The sequence below is a fragment of the Sphaerodactylus townsendi genome, linkage group LG07 (assembly GCF_021028975.2).
Source record: "Sphaerodactylus townsendi isolate TG3544 linkage group LG07, MPM_Stown_v2.3, whole genome shotgun sequence".
Lineage (NCBI taxonomy): Eukaryota > Metazoa > Chordata > Lepidosauria > Squamata > Sphaerodactylidae > Sphaerodactylus > Sphaerodactylus townsendi.
The window spans coordinates 118995819-119015408 of NC_059431.1; the positions used below are offsets into that span (position 1 = coordinate 118995819).

Below are 19590 nucleotides of genomic sequence, written 5' to 3' on the forward strand. Positions count from 1 at the left end.
TGAGTGAGTAGTAGTAGTAGTAAAGCCTTTATTGGCATTTTAAATTACAGTAAAACATTTATCAAAAAACTAGAATGCATCAAATATATACACATACAAGTTGTTCCCATGAGTTATGTTTGTAATAAATAAATAAAATAATGTTGAGGCAGTAAAGTTACTGCCCAGCACTGGTTCTCTGGTATATCCAGCAGTAACTGCCATGGCAAGATGGAAAATTAAAGAGTGTGTGGGCAGTGTGGAAACCTGGAGAGGAGGGCAGGTGAGCTGACGTTTTTAATCGCTGTGGTTAGGTGACCACAACTGATGGGAAGTATGGACGGAACGTCTCAGCTCAGTTTGCTCTTGGGCCTTCTTATCTTCTAACGAAATAGAAGCCATTGCTTCCAGTTATACCAGGATTGTTATCATCCCCGCCAGCATGATGGGTGGCAGGGGGATGATGGGAATCTGTAGTCCATAACATCTGGAGGGGCCGTGGAGTTTGACACTCCTGTGTTCTAAATGCATAGGTGTAAAACAATTGATATCTCCAGATGTTATGGATTCATAGTTTCATCATCCTCCCCTGCCAACATGATGCTGGCAGGGGATGATGGGAACTGTAGTCCATAACATCTGGAGGGCCACGAGTTTGACACCTGTGCTCAAGCACTCCTCTAGCAGTGAGTCCCCAACCTTTTGAAACCTACGAACGCCTTTGGAATTCTGATGCAGTTTGGTGAGAGCAACCCCAAAATGGTCACCACAGGTGGTGGAACTAGTCACAAACGTACACCCACGGGAAAACCACATTGCAGGAAGAAGAGAAATAATTCAAAATTATATTCTGAGAAAGAGGAGTGAGAGAAAGAATTAAACTGATATTGCGGTGTCAGTTATGACAGTCACCACTGAAATAATGTTATTTTAATGTGCACAGTTTTAAAATATCTGGCAGGTGCCAGTAAAATATCGGCAGGCACCCTGGGGCCCACCGACACCCCATTGAGGATCCCAGTTCTAGTGCCATCCCAGTCTAAACTGTGTTGCATTTGATATCTGGATTAGAGTCTCTTGACTTCTCCTGGCTTGTCTAATTCAAAGAACAAATTTCTACCGCTATGCTTTTGTTGATGCCGGCTAAACACTTCATCAGTTGGAAAGGAAAACATTTTTAGTCATTGAACACATTTTGTAGGTCAAGCAGAGATGTGATTTTACCAGGGGGAAAAAAAAAACTTTTGTGGCACAACAGATTAATGGGCCTTTTGGTGTCATTCTTTTAAAGCGAGGCCTTCGGATCCAAATTGCTTAAATAGCCGGCGTGTTTGCAAGTGATCCATCAGGAAAGCCCTGCTTTCTCCCTCTTAACTTGCTCAATTGAAAGGCCATATTTCAATAAACAAAAGCCGGTGTCTTGGGGGCAGGGCAAAACAAGTTGTATTTGGCTGAAATGCTAACTCTTAGCCATTTTATACTTCCAGAAAAAATGCTGAACTTTTCTGCATTCTCTTTTTTTTCATCTCTAAGTTCCTGTTTCATCAGTGTTTTTTAAAAAGTTCTGCACATCTTTTGCTCGTCGTCCATTCGATATTGCACCCGATTTTATCAAGAGTAAAAAGCTGCTGCTTAAATCACCAGGGATATAAGCTAGATTTAATCTTCTGCTATATCAAATTGACCACTAGAGGGACGAAAACAAGTGCAGAACTTAAAAAAAAAAAGAAGACCGAAGGAACAGGAACTTTGAGACGAGCAGAATGAGTATTTGGAAAAGTCTCACGGAGACTCACCTGGCATCTCTGAGTGGATAATGGTGAGCAAAGGGGGGAAAATACTCAAAATTGAGTTATACTCTTTCATAAATAAGGGTTTCACCTATTATAGCAATTTCTTCAATAAATTAATTATGTGATCACGACCTCCTTCGTCCGCAGCCTGGGGGTCCACCTGGATTCGTCTCTTTCAATGGAGACCTAGGTGGCCCATATAACCCGGGTTGCGTTTTTCCATCTTCGACAGGCCCGTCGGTTGGCCCCCTTTCTCTCCACCACTGATCTAGCCACTGTGATCCATGCAACGGTCACCTCCAGGCTAGACTATTGTAACTCGCTCTACGCGGGCCTTCCCTTGCGCCTGATCCGGAAACTGAAACTGGTCCAACATGCGGCGGCCCGGTTGCTCACAGGGGGCGCCTTTAGAGAACATATCCGCCCTGTGTTGCGCCGCCTGCACTGGTTACTGGTTGAATTCCGGATCGTGTTCAAGGTGTGGGTGTTGACCTTTAAGGCCTTATGCGGCCTGGAACCCTCGTACCTTAGGGACCATATTACCCCATATGTCCCTGTTTGACCTCTGCGCTCTGCAGAGGCAAATTTACTGGAGATCCCTGGCCCCTCAATGACGTGGCTGGCCTCCATGCGGGCCAGGGCCTTTACGGCTCTGGCGCCGGCCTGGTGGAACCCTCTACCACCAGCTGTCCGGGCCCTGCGGGACCTTGGAGAATTCCGCAGGGCCTGTAAAACCGAATTGTTCCACCGGGCCTTTGGAGAGACCAACCGCTGATAGTGCCTCCACCCGCCCTCTGCTTATAGGGCCCTCTCTGTTTACAGAGCCCTAACATCATTGGGACCCATTCTTTTTCCGGGGAGGGTTGTATATGGATTTCGTGGGGCTACTGTTTTAGAATTTAATTATTTTATACTATGTTTTATATATGATTTTATGTTGTTCACCGCCCTGAGCCCTTCGGGGATAGGGCGGTATACCAAATTCAATAAATAAATAAAAATAAATAAATAAATAAATAAATAAAATCCTTCCTTTTGGCTGTCCTAAACTTGTTGCAAATCATGTTTACTTTGGCAGTGAGGCAGCAAAAGAAAAATTATCACACTTCATTTTCTTCACACCATTCATTAGTTTGGAAGCCTCTGTATTTATACCATTTTATATATCTATACAACACTTTGCTTCAACATCATTTAATATGTAATTTAATCACTTCTAATTATTTGTAAGCAGGGCTGATCAGCAGTGGCGTAGGAGGTTAAGAGCTCATGTATCTAATCTGGAGGAACCGGGTTTGATTCCCAGCTCTGCCGCTTGAGCTGTGGAGGCTTATCTGGGGAATTCAGACTAGCCTGTACGCTCCCACACATGCCAGCTGGGTGACCTTGGGCTAGTCACAGCTTCTCAGAGCTCTCTCAGCCCCACCTACCTCACAGAGTGTTTGTTGTGAGGGGGGAAGGGCAAGGAGATTGTAAGCCCCTTTGAGTCTCCTGCAGGAGAGAAGGGGAGGATATAAATCCAAACTCCTCCTCCTCCTCCTCCTCCTCTTCCTCTTCTTCTTCTTCTTCTTCTTCTTCTTCTTCTTCTTCTTCTTCTTCTTCTTCTTCTTCTTCTTCTTCTTCTTCTTCTTCTTCTTCTTCTTCTTCTTCTTCTTCTTCTTCTTCTTCTTCTTCTAATCTAAGATTTCGTATGCGCCTTTAAATAAAATAAGATGCATTTTGAGACAACCAACACAAATTACAGTCAAATATTTAAGCAATATAAACTGGATCTAAGGCATTTACCATTCCACATTTAGAATCATTGCAAAAGATTAATACAGATCATAACATTTGTAAAGAGTACCTGGGTGATGGGAATCCCCATTTGCTTTGCTTTGATGGATTCTTGGGAAGTACTAACTTGGCACAATATGAACAGAGGTTTTCTGTTCTCTTAAGTTTGTTTTAACTCCCCAGCAAGGGTAGGGATAAGGAGAGGGGAAAATGGGGGGGGGGGAGGGGGAGTAACAAACACAGAAGAATTAAAAGATGGGAGGGACAAGACCATGATCGTCGATGCTTTAGCAATATCTCATGTTTGCCTCAGCCTCAATGGAGAGCCTTTTAAAAAGTTGCTGCTAACCTCCCCCCCAGCAAACTGTACCCAGATGTCAGAGCAGCTGCTTTGTGTAGTGGTGTAGTGGTTAAGAGCAGGTGCACTCTAATCTGGAGAACTGGGTTTGATTCCCCACTCCTCCACCTGAGTGGCAGAGGCTCATATGGTGCACCAGATGTGTTTCTGCACGCCTCCTACATTCCTGCTGGGTGACCTTGGGCTAGTCACAGTTCTTTGGAGCTCTCTGAGCCCAACCTATCTCACAAGGTGTCTGTTGTGGAAGAGGGGAGAGGAAGGGAAAAGAGCTTGTAAGCAACCTGCAGGAGAGAAAGGGGGATATAAATCCAAACTCCTCCTCCTCCTCCTCCTCCTCCTCCTCCTCCTCCTTCTTCTTCTTCTTCTTCTTCTCCTCCTCCTCCTCCTCCTCCTCCTCCTCTTTGTTTCCTATGCCCCTAGTGGCTGCAGCCCAGAACTACATTAACAATAAAATAAATTGAAATGTGTTTGCTGAATGGGAAGTGATTCCAGCTTTGTTGGCCTTCAAACTGACCCTGAACTTCGATACGCCAGCCCACCTGCATTCAGCTGCATTCACAATAACAATACTTCATTCAATTAATTAGTCACTTCAAATCATGTCAGGACTGAGTCAAAGTTGTTACTCAGCACTTAGGTTTTTCACCTTGAGCACCCAAAATGTCCACTTGCACTAGAATTCTGTCCAACACAATAAAGAGATGTGTCCTAGCTGGGATAGAGCTGTGACGAGTAGAGGCAAAAACACGTCTAATTACTCCTTTCCCCGGATTATGTACTAACCTGTTCACTGACATATTGATTGTAGCAGCATCTCTGTGTTTTACATTTGCCATTTATCAATTACCGCTTCTGCTGTCCTCACAATTTCAGATTAAATTAAGCATTTAGTACGACTTGTCCACTCAGCATTATTTGCTAGTGTTAATTGGAATGTTGTACACTCAGTGCCATCTGTGGGGTACGCTGAGATGACAGGAGGCCATTTGACGGGATGGTGTAGGTTTCTTGATAATTTTGTAAATGCATGAAGGACTTATTCCAAATGCATCAAATGAGTCCGGGGGCGGAGTGGAGGGAGGGGCTAAGAGAGGGTTCAAGGCTGAGGGGGGATATGATTGAAGTCTATAAAATTATGCATGGGGTAGAAAATGTTGACAGGGAGAATTTTTTCTCTCTTTCTCACAATACTAGAACCAGGGGGCATCCATTGAAAATGCTGGGGGGAAGAATTAGGACTAATAAAAGGAAACATTTCTTCACGCAACGTGTGATTGGTGTTTGGAATATGCTGCCACAGGAGGGGGTGATGGCCACTCACCTGGATAGCTTTAAAAGGGGCTTGGACAGATTTATGGAGGAGAAGTCGATTTATGGCTACCAATCTTGATCCTCTTTGATCTGAGATTGCAAATGCCTTAGCAGACCAGGTGCTCGGGAGCAACAGCCGCAGAAGGCCATTGCTTTCACATCCTGCATGTGAGCTCCCGAAGGCACCTGGTGGGCCACTGCGAGTAGCAGAGAGCTGGACTAGATGGACTCTGGTCTGATCCAGCTGGCTTGTTCTTATGTTCTTATGTTCTTAAGGTACAAGGACTGCCTGCAGGTCCTTCTGGTAGATCTTCACCTGGGCCTTTTCCCACCCAGTTCAGGGCAATTTATGGGGTCCAGCCTCCCATCTTATTCTCACAAAACCCTTCTAAAGCTGGTTAGGTTGAGCAGCAGTTACTGGCTACTGCTCACATCCTCTTCCATCCACTGAATTGGGCAGAAACTTCAAGATGCACAAGCCAGGAATGAAAGGGTGGGTGTTCCTTCCCTCTCCCCACTGCCTGTAGACAAAATGTTTACAAGGTCCATTCATCGCACCCTTAACGCAACTGTGACAGTTGATGTCCCTTGGAAATTTTGAAAGTCTTCCTTTGTTTCTTCTTCATGACACAGATGGGATTTCCCTAGACACCCTGAATCTTGTGATCACACATGAACTTCTGGGGCCTGCAGTCGACACCAATAATAGTGGGAAAGTGGGACGAACCTAAATACACTAAACAATGAGAATCCCCCGTAGAAATCTCTGGGATCCACATTTCTCTTATAAAGGGCTTGGACAGATTTATGGAGGAGAAGTCGATCTATGGCAACCAATCTTGAGCCTCCCTCTAAGGATCATTACCACCACACCATAAGGCAGGAAGGAGCATGAAATGTATGCAGGTGTGGTGCAAAAAAGGACTTCCAATTTTCATTTTGTCTGCTCTGAGCCTACTCCAGTTGACCTATTTTATTAGTGGGTTGTGGTGGGTTTTCCAGGCTGTGAGGCCGTGGTCTGGTAGATCTCGTTCCTAACATTTCACCTTCATCTGTGGCTGGCATCTTGAGAGGTGTATCACATAGGGAAGTGTTACACTGAAGATGCTGGCCAAAGATGCAGGCAAAATGTTAGGAACGAGATCTACCAGACCACAACCTCACAGCCCAGAAAACCCACCACAACCCCCTAATTTTATTAGCTTTCCCTGGTGAAGCAGCTGGGGAGGGGCTCTCACCGCCTGGCTTCTCTGTACCATCCATAATTGTATAAAGCGGCTTCCTTTTAATCAACATGTATTCTAAGCTCAAAAGCTCCAGGAACATTTGCCTGTCCTCATAGGGCAGGTGGGATGTGGAAAGGCATAGCTCAGTTCACGTTCATTAGATCTTGGAAGCTCAGCAGTGCCAGTCCCCACTTGTGCCGTGAAATCTTGCTGGGTGACCTTGGTCCAGTCACAGTCCCTCAGTCCCGGCCCTGGCAAATACTTGGCTGGGAGACCTCCAAGGGTCATCTTGGAAGGAGCAGCAGTGGCGTAGGAGGTTAAGAGCTCGTGTATCTAATCTGGAGGAACCGGGTTTGATTCCCAGCTCTGCCGCCTGAGCTGTGGAGGCTTATCTGGGGAATTCAGATTAGCCTGTACACTCCCACACATGACAACTGGGTGACCTTGGGCTAGTCACAGCTTCTTGGAGCTCTCTCAGCCTCACCTACCTGACAGGGTGTTTGTTGTGAGGGGGGAAGGGCAAGGAGATTGTAAGCCCCTTTGAGTCTCCTGCAGGAGAGAAAGGGGGGATATAAATCCAAACTCTTCCTCCTCCTCCTCCTCCTCCTCCTCCTCCTCCTCCTCCTCCTCCTCCTCCTCCTCCTCCTCCCTCTCTCCTCCTCCTCCCTCCCTCCTCCTCCTCCTCCTCCTCCTCCTCCTCCTCCTCCTCCTCCTCCTCCTCCTCCTCCTCCTCCTCCTCCTCTTCTTCTTCTTCTTCTTCTTCTTCTTCTTCTTCATCATCATCACACAGATGTGATTTCCCTAAACACTCTGAATCTTGTGATCCCAGATGAACTTCTGGGGCCTGCAGTCGACACCAATAATAGTGGGAAAGTGGGACGAACCTAAATACACTAAACAATGAGAATCCCTCATAGATATCTCTGGGATCCACATTTCATTGGATACGTTTGGAATACTGCAGAGAGTTCTGGTTACCCCCGGGCCAAAGGAATACCCTAGTTTGTTCTTTTGCCCTCCAGCTACATCTGACTTACCATGACCTGGTGGAGTTTTCAAAGCAAGAGGTATTTGGGAGGTGGTTTGTCACTTCCTGCTTCCATGTCATGACCCTTGGAGGTCTCCCAGCCAAGTATTTGCCAGGGCCGGGACTGAGGGACTGTGACTGGACCAAGGTCACCCAGCAAGATTTCACGGCACAAGTGGGGACTGGCCCTGCTGAGCTTCCAAGATCTAATGGAAGTGAACTGTGCTATGCCTTTCCACATCCCACCTGCCCTATGAGGACAGGCAAATGTTCCTGGAGCTTTTGAGCTTCGAATACACGTTGATTAAAGGGGAGCCTTTTTGTATAACTATGAATGGTACAGAGAAGCCAGGCAGTGAGAGCCCCTCCCCAGCTGCTTCACCAGGGAAACCTAATAAAATTAGGGGGTTGTGGTGGGTTTTCCAGGCTGTGAGGCCGTGGTCTGGTAGATCTCGTTCCTAATGTTTTGCCGGCATCTGTGGCCGGCATCTTCAGTGTAACACTTCCCTCTGTGATACACCTCTGAAAATGCCAGCCACAGTTGCAGGCGAAATGTTAGGAACGAGATCTACCAGACCCCGGCCTCACAGCCCGGAAAACCCACCACAACCCACTAATAAAATAGGTCAACTGGAGTTGGCTCAGAGCAGACAAATGGAAATTGGAAGTTTTATTTTGCACCACACCTGCATACATTTCATGCTCCTTCCTGCCTTATGATGTGGTGGGAATAATCCTTAGAGGGTTAAACTCAAGGAGAATAATCATGTTAGTAGGGTGTTGTGGGTTTTCCGGACTGTATGGCCGTGTTCCAGTAGCATTTTCTCCTGATGTTTCGCCTGCATCTGTGGTCAGGCATCTTTGATCCTCTGAAGATGCCAGCCATAGATACAGGCGAAACGTCGGGAGAAAATACTACTGGAACACGGCCAGACAACCCGGAAAACCCGCACCACAGTGAACGCCTTCGACAATACATCAATCATGTTACTGTCTGTTAACTAGGATTGCCAGTTCTGAATTGGGAGATACTTGGAGGCTGGGAAGGGTGGTCTTTTGGGAGGGGAAGGACCTCAGCAGGGTACATTTCGGTAGAATCGGTTACTAAAATTTTCTCAGTTCGGAGAACGGGTTATTAATGATTGACTCCACTAGGGACAAGGGGGTAATCTCTGTCCCTGGGTACAACAAATCTTGTCAAGTGGGGGTTGCAAAATCAGGGCCCCCTGCCCCCCATGGCACCACCCCCCACGTGTGTATTGTAAGGAACCAGTAAAGTCCAGGCCAAAAGTAACTTTTCAAGTTCTTTATTGAGCTGGCATTCTAAGTTGATCACAAGCAATGCGGGAACTGACCCCCCAACGTTTGAACAGCCTCTTTTACGGGCTCCCCACCAGTTCCCGCCAAAGTTAGATAAACACCTTTAGTTCCCATCCAAAAACCTCCTTGAAACAGTTTCACATAGACAGGCAAAAGAAACAGGAGATACAGATAAGAGAAACATTCCCCGTTCTGGGCGTCCCTCCAACCTTGTCAGAAGAGTACCTTCCAAGGTTAAGCAGCAACTTTACATGTATGAACTGTATGAAATAATACTATATATAGTAATTCTAATTTTTTTGTTCATTGGTTGGGAAAGTTTTATACGTAAAGATTTATCATTTTCTTTTTTTTCCCTTGAAATTTATATTGGAAAGAGAGGAGTTTAAACTACTCTTTTAGATTAAGGATTTTGGATCTCTCCCTCTAAGTGGAATAGATAAAGTAGTTATGGGAATCTGAAGGGGAAGTAGAAAGTAGGAAGGGAGGGAAATATGGGAAGGAGGGAAGCAATAGAGGATGTTTTAGTTGCAGAGGGTTGAGAGAGATAGACTATTAGATATGTTTGTAATATGTTAACAATTGTAAACAGTTTTTGGTTTCTCTCCTTACTTATGTTATTATTTAAAATCAGTCAATATAATTATATAAAAAAGAAATAATATATAAAAAGAAATAATACACAACCTTTCGGTATATTGCTTTTTTAATACTTTAAACAGTCATTATTTGAATCTAGAGTAGAAAGTTGGGAGGGAGGAAAATATGGGAAGGAGGGAGGCAATATAGGATGTTTTAGTTGGGGGGTTGAGAGTGGTAGACAATTAGATATGTTTGTAATATGTTAACAATTGTAAACAGTTTTTGGTTTCTCCCCTTACTTGTGTTATTATTTAAAATCAATCAATATAATTATATAAAAAAGAAATAAGACACTACCTTTCGGTATATTGCTTTTTTAATACTTTAAACAGTCATTATTTGAATCTAGAGGCGGGGCGAAGGGGAACTGCGCCTGGGACGCGTGCGCCCTGCGTCCTTGCCACAGCCCCGCCCCGGAACGCCTGGCCATGCCCCCATCATGCCCCGTCCAGCCCCATTGGCGCTACGCCACTGTTTGAATCCCACCACCATCGGAACCTGTTACTAAAATTTTTGAATCCCACCCCTGCTCTGCCTCCAGTGGCAGCCATTTTGCCCCTGCGCCCACAATGCACAGTCAGAATCCCAAAGGTGACCACAGGTTCAAAAAGAATGGGGACTTCTGAATCAGGCGGTTACTGGTTACAGTCCTAGGTGATGTTTACTAGCGAGTAAGTAAATATTATACATGCTTGGGATCGCACATCAGTCACAGATCGGTGAGCACAAACATGGTTCTCTTCAGGGTGAATTTGATCCAGGATATAGTAGAAATGGTAATTGCCACTGCTGCTCATTCTTGGGAAGATGGACCCAAAAACTGCTTTCAAAAAAAGAATGAAGTTGCTAATTGCATATATTTGTTAAGATTTTTTTGCTTGGTTGTTCAGCTGTTTAAAGTGAACATAAAGAGGATTCATTAAACAAACAAAGGAGCAGCAGTGGCGTAGGAGGTTAAGAGCTCGTGTATCTAATCTGGAGGAACCGGGTTTGATTCCCAGCTCTGCCGCCTGAGCTGCGGAGGCTTCTCTGGGGAATTCAGATTAGCCTGTGCACTCCCACACACGCCAGCTGGGTGACCTTGGGCTAGTCACAGCTTCTCGGAGCTCTCTCAGCCCCACCTACCTTACAGGGTGTTTGTTGTGAGGGGGGAAGGGCAAGGAGATTGTAAGCCCCTTTGAGTCTTCTACAGGACAGAAAGGGGGGATATAAATCCAAACTCCTCCTCCTCCTCCTCCTCCTCCTCCTCCTCTTCTTCTTCTTCTTCTTCTTCTTCTTCTTCTTCTTCTTCTTCTTCTTCTTCTTCTTCTTCTTCTTCTTCTTCTTCTTCAAATGCAGAAAAAAATCAGAAAAAAGGACAGAGCCCTTGTTGGGAAGGGCAGGATACAATTTTAACAAAATAATGACAATAATGTAGTGGTTAGAGTTTCAGCATAGGATCTGGGGAGCCCAGGTTTGAATCCCTACTTGTGTCACAGAAGCTTACTGGGTGACCTGGGGCCAGTTAGCTAATCTGAATCTAACCTACCTCTCAGAGTTGTGGTGAGGATGAAAAGGGATGGTCTAAATTGCTTTGGGTCTCCTCGGGGGGAAAGGCAAAGGCAGGATGCAAATGAAAGAAATAAACCTGAGCTGATAAACTAGCAAAGTGGATCAAAACACAAGTTGTACAATACAAGGTCCCAGAGGCGTATCTGGGCCATACTGCGCCTGGTGCTCACTCTGCGTTTTCCGCCCCTCCCCCCGCAGTGCAACCCCCAGACACACTTACCTTAGTTCAGCCTGAAAGTGCAGGCTGGAAAAAGCGGCCTGTTCACTTGAGGCTGAAAATGGCCTGGTGGGAACTACACTTTCCAGGAGACCTTCGGGGTGGGGGGGAAGCCTCAGGGGGAGCGATTTTCCACCCCCAGGCAGTGTGCCCCATCCCCTGGTAGCTCCGCCTCTGCAAGGTCCCTCATCAAATCAAAATGTCCTCCAGAGCAAGAATAGGTGGCATCTGCTGTGCCCAAAAGGCAAGCCGATTTTGAAACCAAAAAGCAAGTGATATTTTATTTTGGTCTTGCCAGATGATGCTTGCAATGGACAGGCCTGTTACCATTCAAGCTGAGGGGAGTTTGGCCGCTGTTCTCTAAAGCGCTTTTCTCCACTTTCTTGGATGCAAAGAATAATTAAAAATAAAAACAAGCCGGGGCACTCAAATTTGTGACCCCGCCGCCCTCACCCAGACACACCAGGCCTGCTTGTGTTTGCTGCAAGAAAAGCTGGGGAAACAGAACCTTCTGTAGCATAATAGTGACTGTGGCTGTTTTTGCACGGCACAATTACACCGGGGTTGAACTGGGATCATATATATCTGGCCTTTTTTATCCTGGTCTCTGCCTTTGCATGACTCCCCACTTCTGCCCAGGAGCAGAGTTAGGTCCAGTAGGAAATGCTCCAGTTTGCTCCGCACGGGCCAGACTTCTGTATTTACTTGGGAAGCATGTCTGAGCATGTCCAGTGTCCCATCTTCTGATTAGCCATTGCTTTTTAGTGGCAGCTGCAAGCACCTGTGAGCTTGCCTGGTGTCCCGCATTCTGATTGCCTGTTGTTTTTGAGCGGCAGCTTGAATGAATGTCAGGCGGGGAGATCAGGCGGCTGGGTGGGAAAAAATAAACCAATGCTGCTCCTGATTGATTTTTGCATGGCACAGGCCCAAGAGGCATCACACTGGGATTTTGAAAAAGAACCTCCAGACTGGCAGTTTTTGAAAATCCTGGGCTAACATAAATATCCCGGGGGGGAAACAGGGGCAGACCCTGTGCAGCTTCGGGATTTCTGACTGCACAGAGATATTTTACATACTCACCCCAGGATATTTTGGCTGTGCAAAAACAGCCACTGTGTTTCCCCTCTAGGCTTAACCTTTTGAGCAGCCCATTTGCTCTATTTGGTGCTGGAGAGATATTTGAGCAACCCCAGGTCTTTAGATTTTCAGTTGCATTTGTTGATCCCCCCCCCCCCGTTCCCCACATTTCAAAAGGATAGGGTTACCAACCTCCAGGTGGGATGTGGAGATCTCCTGGAATTACAACTGATCTCCTGCCTAAGAGGTCAGCTTGTACCCCACTGAAATTCCTCCCCTCCTAAACCATTCCTTTCCAAGGTCCCCCCCTCCAAAAAACCTTCCAGTTTCCCTAAATGGAGCTGGCACCATCTACACTCAGCACCATTTTATTTGTGTCAATTGGTATTCGATGCTAAAACGTCTGAAACATCACCCCTGTCTTGTCCATCCTTTTAAGAAAATTAAGTATCTGGTGTGACAAAGATTTCTGCCTAGCTCGAAACCTTGCACACTGTTTTATTCGGGTTGGTTGATCTACATTAAATGTATTATACATCTGTTTTTTGATTTCTACTTTGCTCTGTTTTCTGTGAGGTAGAAACCAGATTTTTGTTGTTGCCAATACAATGAGAGATGCTAATATTTGTGCCACGGATGCATTCTTTTGACCTTTGCTTGTTGTTGGAAGTTAAGCCTTCTTACGTAAGAGTGGTGGTTAACAATTTGACATGCAGTGAGTTTGGGATCTTTCCAAAAAATCCGCCCCCCCAATAAGCATGTCAACAATGCAGTCTTGTGCCAAGTCACTCCAGCTGAAGCCCATTCATTCGGTGGGATAGGCTGGAGTAACAATTCTGCGCCGGACCGTGCTATATACGAGTCCACCATTCTTCAAGGGGACATTTGCACTCCACCTTGAAGCCTCTAAGGACCCAAAAGGGGTGTGCTGAGATCTTGTTTCAGTTGTGATGCTTACAAATCCGTGGGAGGCTGGCTTGCTGCATGCTCAGCACCGTGACCTTCTCATTCCCTCCGCCGCCTTTAATGAGATTACAGATGTTCTGGGGGCACAGAAAAGTCATGCTTGTCCTGCAGTTTTGCCTGACCTCTGTGGCTGTACTAACTGGTATGATACCTGGTACTCTGTTTATACCAGTAAAGTCAGGGGACATTTTTTGTGGGTTTCTGTTGCCTCAATTCTATTCTGGGGCTGTTGAACTTACAAAAGAGGGCTGGATATGAGATAACTGTGGCTGCCTCGGCTGGCCCCAGAACACCTCTGGGGGGGACAGTTCCTGGACTGGTTGGAGGGGTTGGAGGTCTGCCTTGTGGGGGCTTATCAGGCCTGGGGGCCAGCTGAGGTAACCCCCCTGAGCTCACCCTAACCCCATCCCTTCTCCCAATCGGGCCTAGCCAGAGGCGTACTGCCTATAGCCATGGTGGCGAACCTTTGGCACTCCAGATGTTATGGACTACAATTCCCATCATCCCCTGCCAGCATGGTCAATTGGCCGTGCTGGCAGGGGCTGATGGGAATTGTAGTCCATAACATCTGGAATGCCAAAGGTTCGCCACCACTGGCCTATAGGGATATGGGGTCACCCATGTCCCCGGGCACATGCCTTTCGATCACGTGGGGGGGAGGCACCGGGCACCCCCACATGACAAAACAGCATGCACCCCAGCTGCATGTCACTGAGGCGGGGCTTGGCAGTGGGTGGCTGCGGGTTAGGGACGGCAGGAGCTGGCCTGCAGAGAGGCAGGGGCGGGGCCCCACCCCGAGCCTCACCCCCAAACACAAGGGGCGGGGGGTGCCTGGAGGAGGTGTTGCCCCCGGGCACCATTCCCCCTCGATACACTTCTGGGCCTGGTGAGCCCAGGTTCTGCAAGCCAGTTCAGGAGCAAGGGGGTTTGCCTCAGCTGTCTCCCCAGGCCTGATCAGCCCCTATGCCGTATGTTTGGCAACCATGGTCTATTCCCGTGATGGCGAACCTTTTCGAGCCCGAGTGCCCAAATTGCAACCCAAAACCCACTTATTTATTGCAAAGTGCCAACACGGCAATTTAACCTGAATACTAAGGTTTTAATTTAGAAAAACGGTTGGCTCTGAGGCGTGCGTTACTCAGGAGTAAGCTTGGTGGTTTGCTTTGAAGCAACCATGCAACTCTTCCAACGGGTGAATCATGACCCTAGGAAGGTTTACTCAGAAGCAAGCCCCATTGCCAGCAACCAAGCTTACTCCCAGGTAAAGGATCGCGCTTTAGTTCTTCACATGAAAATCAGTGGGGTTTAACAGCGCTTAACAGGGTTAACTACACTGCTTCCCCAAAACTAGGTCTTATGTTTATGCTTATAATCGAGCCCAGCGGCCCAGGCCAGCTAGATGTGTTGGGGGGGGGGGCACTCTGTTTGCACGTGCCCACAGAGAGGGCTCTGAGTGCCACCTCTGGCACCCGTGCCATAGGTTCGCCACCACTGGTCTATTCTCCCACCCCTCTGCTTTAAGTAAATTTGGAAATATCTTTCCTGTGAATTATGCGGATGGAATTGAAATTTACTTTGAATATCAGGTTGTAATACTTAACCAGGCCGGGGGGGGGGGGGGGAGGGGGGGGGGGCTGTGATCTTACCCATCCTCTCCTGGGAATGTCTCCAATAAATCACCCGGTGTCCTTCCTTCAGCTGGGGATGAGCTAAATATCTTGAAGCTCTACCGCAGCAATACCAGCTTGTATAGACAGCGCAATGGGGTAGCATTACTCTGTGAGTAAAATTAAACATTTGGAAAGGCTCCCTGAGAATCTTGAGGGAAACGTCTTGACTGGTGCATGTGGAAATTAACCCTTACAGCACTGCCTCACATCCTGCCCTTGGTACGGCTCTTTGTAAGATGACATGTGCAAAGTCTCTGACTAAATACACACCGCTTGTTTGGCAAGCAAGAAAAACCGGCCAAATCTCTCCCTCCCACTTGCCGATAAAGGAGGCATTTGTAAACCAGGACTTATTTTCCTTAAGCAGAAAGGGGAGGATGGGAAGAAAATAAAATGCTTTGATAACTTTGCAAAAAAAGTCTAATAGTATTCATCATTTTTTTTAAAAAATTCTTCGTTCAAATTCTGTAAAGAATAGTATAATGAGAACCAAGGGTTGCCAACTGAACAAGGGGAAAACCCTGGTTGCCAACTTGCAGGTGGGACCTGGAAATCTCCTGGAATTATAATTGAACTCCTGCCTACAGAGGTCAGCTTCACTGGATAAAATGGCTACTTTGGAGGGTGGATTCTATCTATCCATCTATCCATCTATCCATCTATCCATCTATCCATCTATCCATCCATCCATCCATTTATCTTCTCTCTATATATCTATATCTATATCTATATCTATATCTATATCTATATCTATATCTATATCTATCTATCTATCATCTATCTATCATCTATCTATCTATTCATTCAAACTTATATGCCGCTGTCCTCCATAGTGAAAAGAAGAAAACTTGTACCAACCTGGCTACAATAACTATACTTCAAAAATTGTGTCTCCCACTGGAGTAGCAATTTACTTATAAGCAACCAAAATAATTTTACAACACAACAACCAGATGTTTTGGAAAAAAATATTACATCTCTCCCACTGGAGTAATGAAAAAAAGCCATTTGTATACAGTTTAGAGTGTCACAGCCGTATAATCTTAACATAAAGATAACAGCTAGCCAGGTTCTAGGTAGGTAACTGGCCTCGTAATACTTCAAGGCTGTTCTGAAAGGAAACAAAATAAAGACCTGTTACAAAAAAATTACAATTGACATGTGAAACTAAATTCCAAAACATGAAAATACTTACAAAAGGCAGGTCAAGATTTTTCCAAAGTTACAATAGTGCTTATAATCTACAAAAAAATAAGTAAATAGTTATAGTGTTCAACCAGTGACAATTTAATTATTTCTTTAAAAAGAAGGAAAACACCAAAATACCAAGGAGGACAGCGCTCTGCAATTAGTTTTTTTCTTATGCTTCTCGCAACGTCCTGAAACACCAGACAGAAGCAATGTAATTTGTAGAGAAAGTCAGGGGAAGCAGGTGAAGTTAATTAAGCATCACTGTCCTCCATAGGACATTATAATTTGTATCCCACGGCATTATATCCACTGAGGTCCTGCCTCTGTCCAAACCCCACCCTCTCCACCCTCCTCCCACAAATGTCCAAGATTTTCCCAACTCAGAATTGGCAAATCTACCGGTGGGGCAGTTAGGCGGTGAAGCTTTTCTCATACGGGAAGGAGCTTTGTCGCCTTCTATTGTCAAGTAGCAGTGGAACAGGGTTTGCGCTGCTAAGAAAAATTTGGCAACCTCCCTTGGAACACGTTGGGAAATGGCCCAGGATTTCTGAAGCCAGTTCTGAAGGGGTTAATGGTGGGGGTGGGGTTCTGCGACCCTCGGAGATGCCCCCGCTTGGCCTGGCTTAAAGGCGCCTGCATGTTTCTACCTCAGCTGTTCATTGAAACCATGAGTGGTGAAAATGGCTGACCTCCCAAGTCCCTTCGAAGAAATGCCTGCTGGGTGTTGATGGGGTGGGGAGGGCTGCCAGCAGCTCCGGCGTTCAGTCCCGAAATAAAATGAGCAGTTGACTTTGCTTGGTGTGCTGTGTTAGTGCATGCAGATTGGTTCCCCTCCTGCTGACCTCCATTTTTTTCTTCTCTCTAATAGCCCAATAGAATCTTGCCAGAATTTCTATAAAGATTTCACGTTACAGATTGACATGGCTTTCAACGTGTTCTTCCTACTCTACTTTGGCTTGCGGGTAAGTGTTGACCTATCTCTGGGTAACTTTGTTGGTCAATGCACAAAGAATGAATGAAGCCGTTCCAGTTGCCAGGAGCTTTCGAATTACTCCTGGTGTAGTGGTTCAGAGCAGGTGCACTCTAATCTGGAGAACCGGGTTTGATTCCCTGCTCTGCCACTTGAGCTGTGGAAGCTTATTTATTTATTATTTATTATTTTATTTATTATTTATATTTGTATACCGCCCTCCCCAAAGGCTCAGGGCGGTGTATCCGGTGAACTAGATTATCTTGTGCACTCCAATACATGCCAGCTGGGTGACCTTGGGCATCACAGTTCCTCAGAGCTCTCTCAGCCCCACCTACCTCACAGGGTGTTTGTTGTGAGGGGGGAAGGGTGATATGAATCCAACTCCTCCTCCTCCTCCTCCTCCTCCTTCCCTCCATTCATTCAAAGAAGTTGTATCCAACTCTCTTCAGCATAGTAGGGAGGGTAGCCACACCTACCTCACAGGGTGTTTGTTGTGAGTGGGGAAGGGTGATATGAATCCAACTCTCCTCCTCCTCCTCCTCCTCCTCCTCCTTCCCTCCATTTATTCAAGAAAGGTGTATCCAACTCTCTTCAGCATAGTGGGGAGGGTGGCCGGTTTCCAAATGGGCCATGGAGATCTCTCAGAATTACAACTGATCTCCAGATGACAGAAATCTGGAGAAAATGGCTGCTTTGGAGAGTGGATCTGGTGGCATTATTTATATCCCACAGATTCCTTCCCCAAATCTCACCTTGCCAGTCTCTCTTCCCAGATTTCCCGGAATTTTTCAACCCAGAGCTCATTACCCTAATAGCACCCCAGATGGCTTCCAAGTGACATCTGAAAATGGTTCAAAATGACTAAAAGTTGAATTAAGAATGACCAGCAATAAAAAAAACCATCACTGTCAAAGTTACTGAGTCTCTTCAGCAAACACTAGTTCTGCTCTGCTCCACAACTAGTTTTCCTTTCAGTTGTGGCATTTTTTTGTATTAATGTCCTTAAGGAAGGATTTTTTTGAACCATGTCAAGTTAGAATTAGCTTCTGAAAGCTTGGCGGGGGGAGGGGGAGCATGGCCCCAAACCAGCCCAACCCCAGAGCTGTGCTATCTCCCAACACACAACTGCACACAGCACTCCGTCCTAGGTATGCTTTGTATCTCTCTGTCTGGTCCATGTTTTGGTCCATATTTTCTACACAGAGCTTAGGACTGCTGTACATAATTCGTCCTTCTCCAGGTTGTCCCCACAACAGCCGTGTAAAGTAGGTTAACCTGAAAGACTGATCCAGTGGCCAGAGCTCACAAAACAAGTTTTATGGATGAGTGGGGATTTGAAGGACAACTCCATACTGACTGTTTCTGACCTCTGACCACATGAGGCCATCTTACAGTTGAGACACCAAAAGCCAAGTTGTTTATTATTATTATTATTATTATTATTATTATTATTATTATTATTATTATTATTATTATTATTATTATTATTATTATTATTATTATTATTATTATTATTATTATTATTATTCCACCCTATCCCAGAGGGCTCAGTTTCCAATTCACCTCCTACAGTCAGTTAATCAGTAGATGGGTCCTTCATTTCACCAACATATGCCTCAGTTTATCAACTAGGTGCACAAGTACAAACAGAAACACGCTTTAACTGCCATGGTTTGCCCGCAAAGAATTTGGCAACAGGCTGAGAATTCTGTAATCAAACTGCACAGAACTGCAGTTTCCTGTGAAGGGAAATTTTATGATTTAGATGGATTGATTGACATTCCACCTTTCTGTCCAGTCAGCATCCCCGAGGTGGTTAACATTTAAAAAGCGAAACATCGTGAAACAGGCATAAAGCCAGTTTAAACCAACACTGTGATACACTTGTACAAACGCAGAAAGTGGAGATTTGGTTGGCCACGCAGGCTTTGGCAGCAGCAACCACCACAGCGCAAAAAGCTACACTTTGACTTTCACCTTATGGCGGACTCTGCCTCCTGTGGAGCCGTTTTGTGGTTGCCATTTTGTTGCTGTGCCCCCATGCCGTAGCAGAACTCCAAATGGCCCCTGCCTGGCAGAACAATCTGCCTCCAGCTATTTGGGTCCTGTAGGACTTGGAGCAGTTCTGCAGGGCCTGCAAAACAGAGTTGTTCCGCTGGGCTTTTGGGGAGGCTGGCCGCTGAGGTGCTATTCCTTGTGTGCTTTGACACCTGTATACTTTACAGGTATGCTGTATGTTTTACCACCTGACTATTGCCATCATAGCCCGACCCCCTCCCAGGAATGAATGGAAGAGGTTGTACTAGTCATGGGTCACCATCTGTTGTTTTATTTACTGTTTAACCGGTCTAACCATTGCTATGTTTTAATTTACATATTGGTATTTTTTGGGGTTTTATTGTGTTTTATGGCAATTTATTTTGTATATCAAGCCCCCAAAAACAAACGAATAAACAAATAAATGTGCTAGCAGACTCAAAAAAGGTTGGAGAGCCCTGCCCTACAGGCTGTAA

The 19590-nt window shown here is 45.8% G+C and overlaps 1 protein-coding gene across 1 annotated transcript in view; it reads left to right on the forward strand.

Moving 5' to 3' along the window:
- KCNMA1 (potassium calcium-activated channel subfamily M alpha 1) overlaps positions 1-19590 on the forward strand; it is a 657488-nt gene that overhangs the window by 343494 nt on the left and 294404 nt on the right. The window contains exon 4 of the mRNA XM_048504456.1: positions 16973-17066. Coding sequence (XP_048360413.1) covers positions 16973-17066 — 94 coding nt within the window. The remainder of the gene's footprint in view (positions 1-16972; positions 17067-19590) is intronic.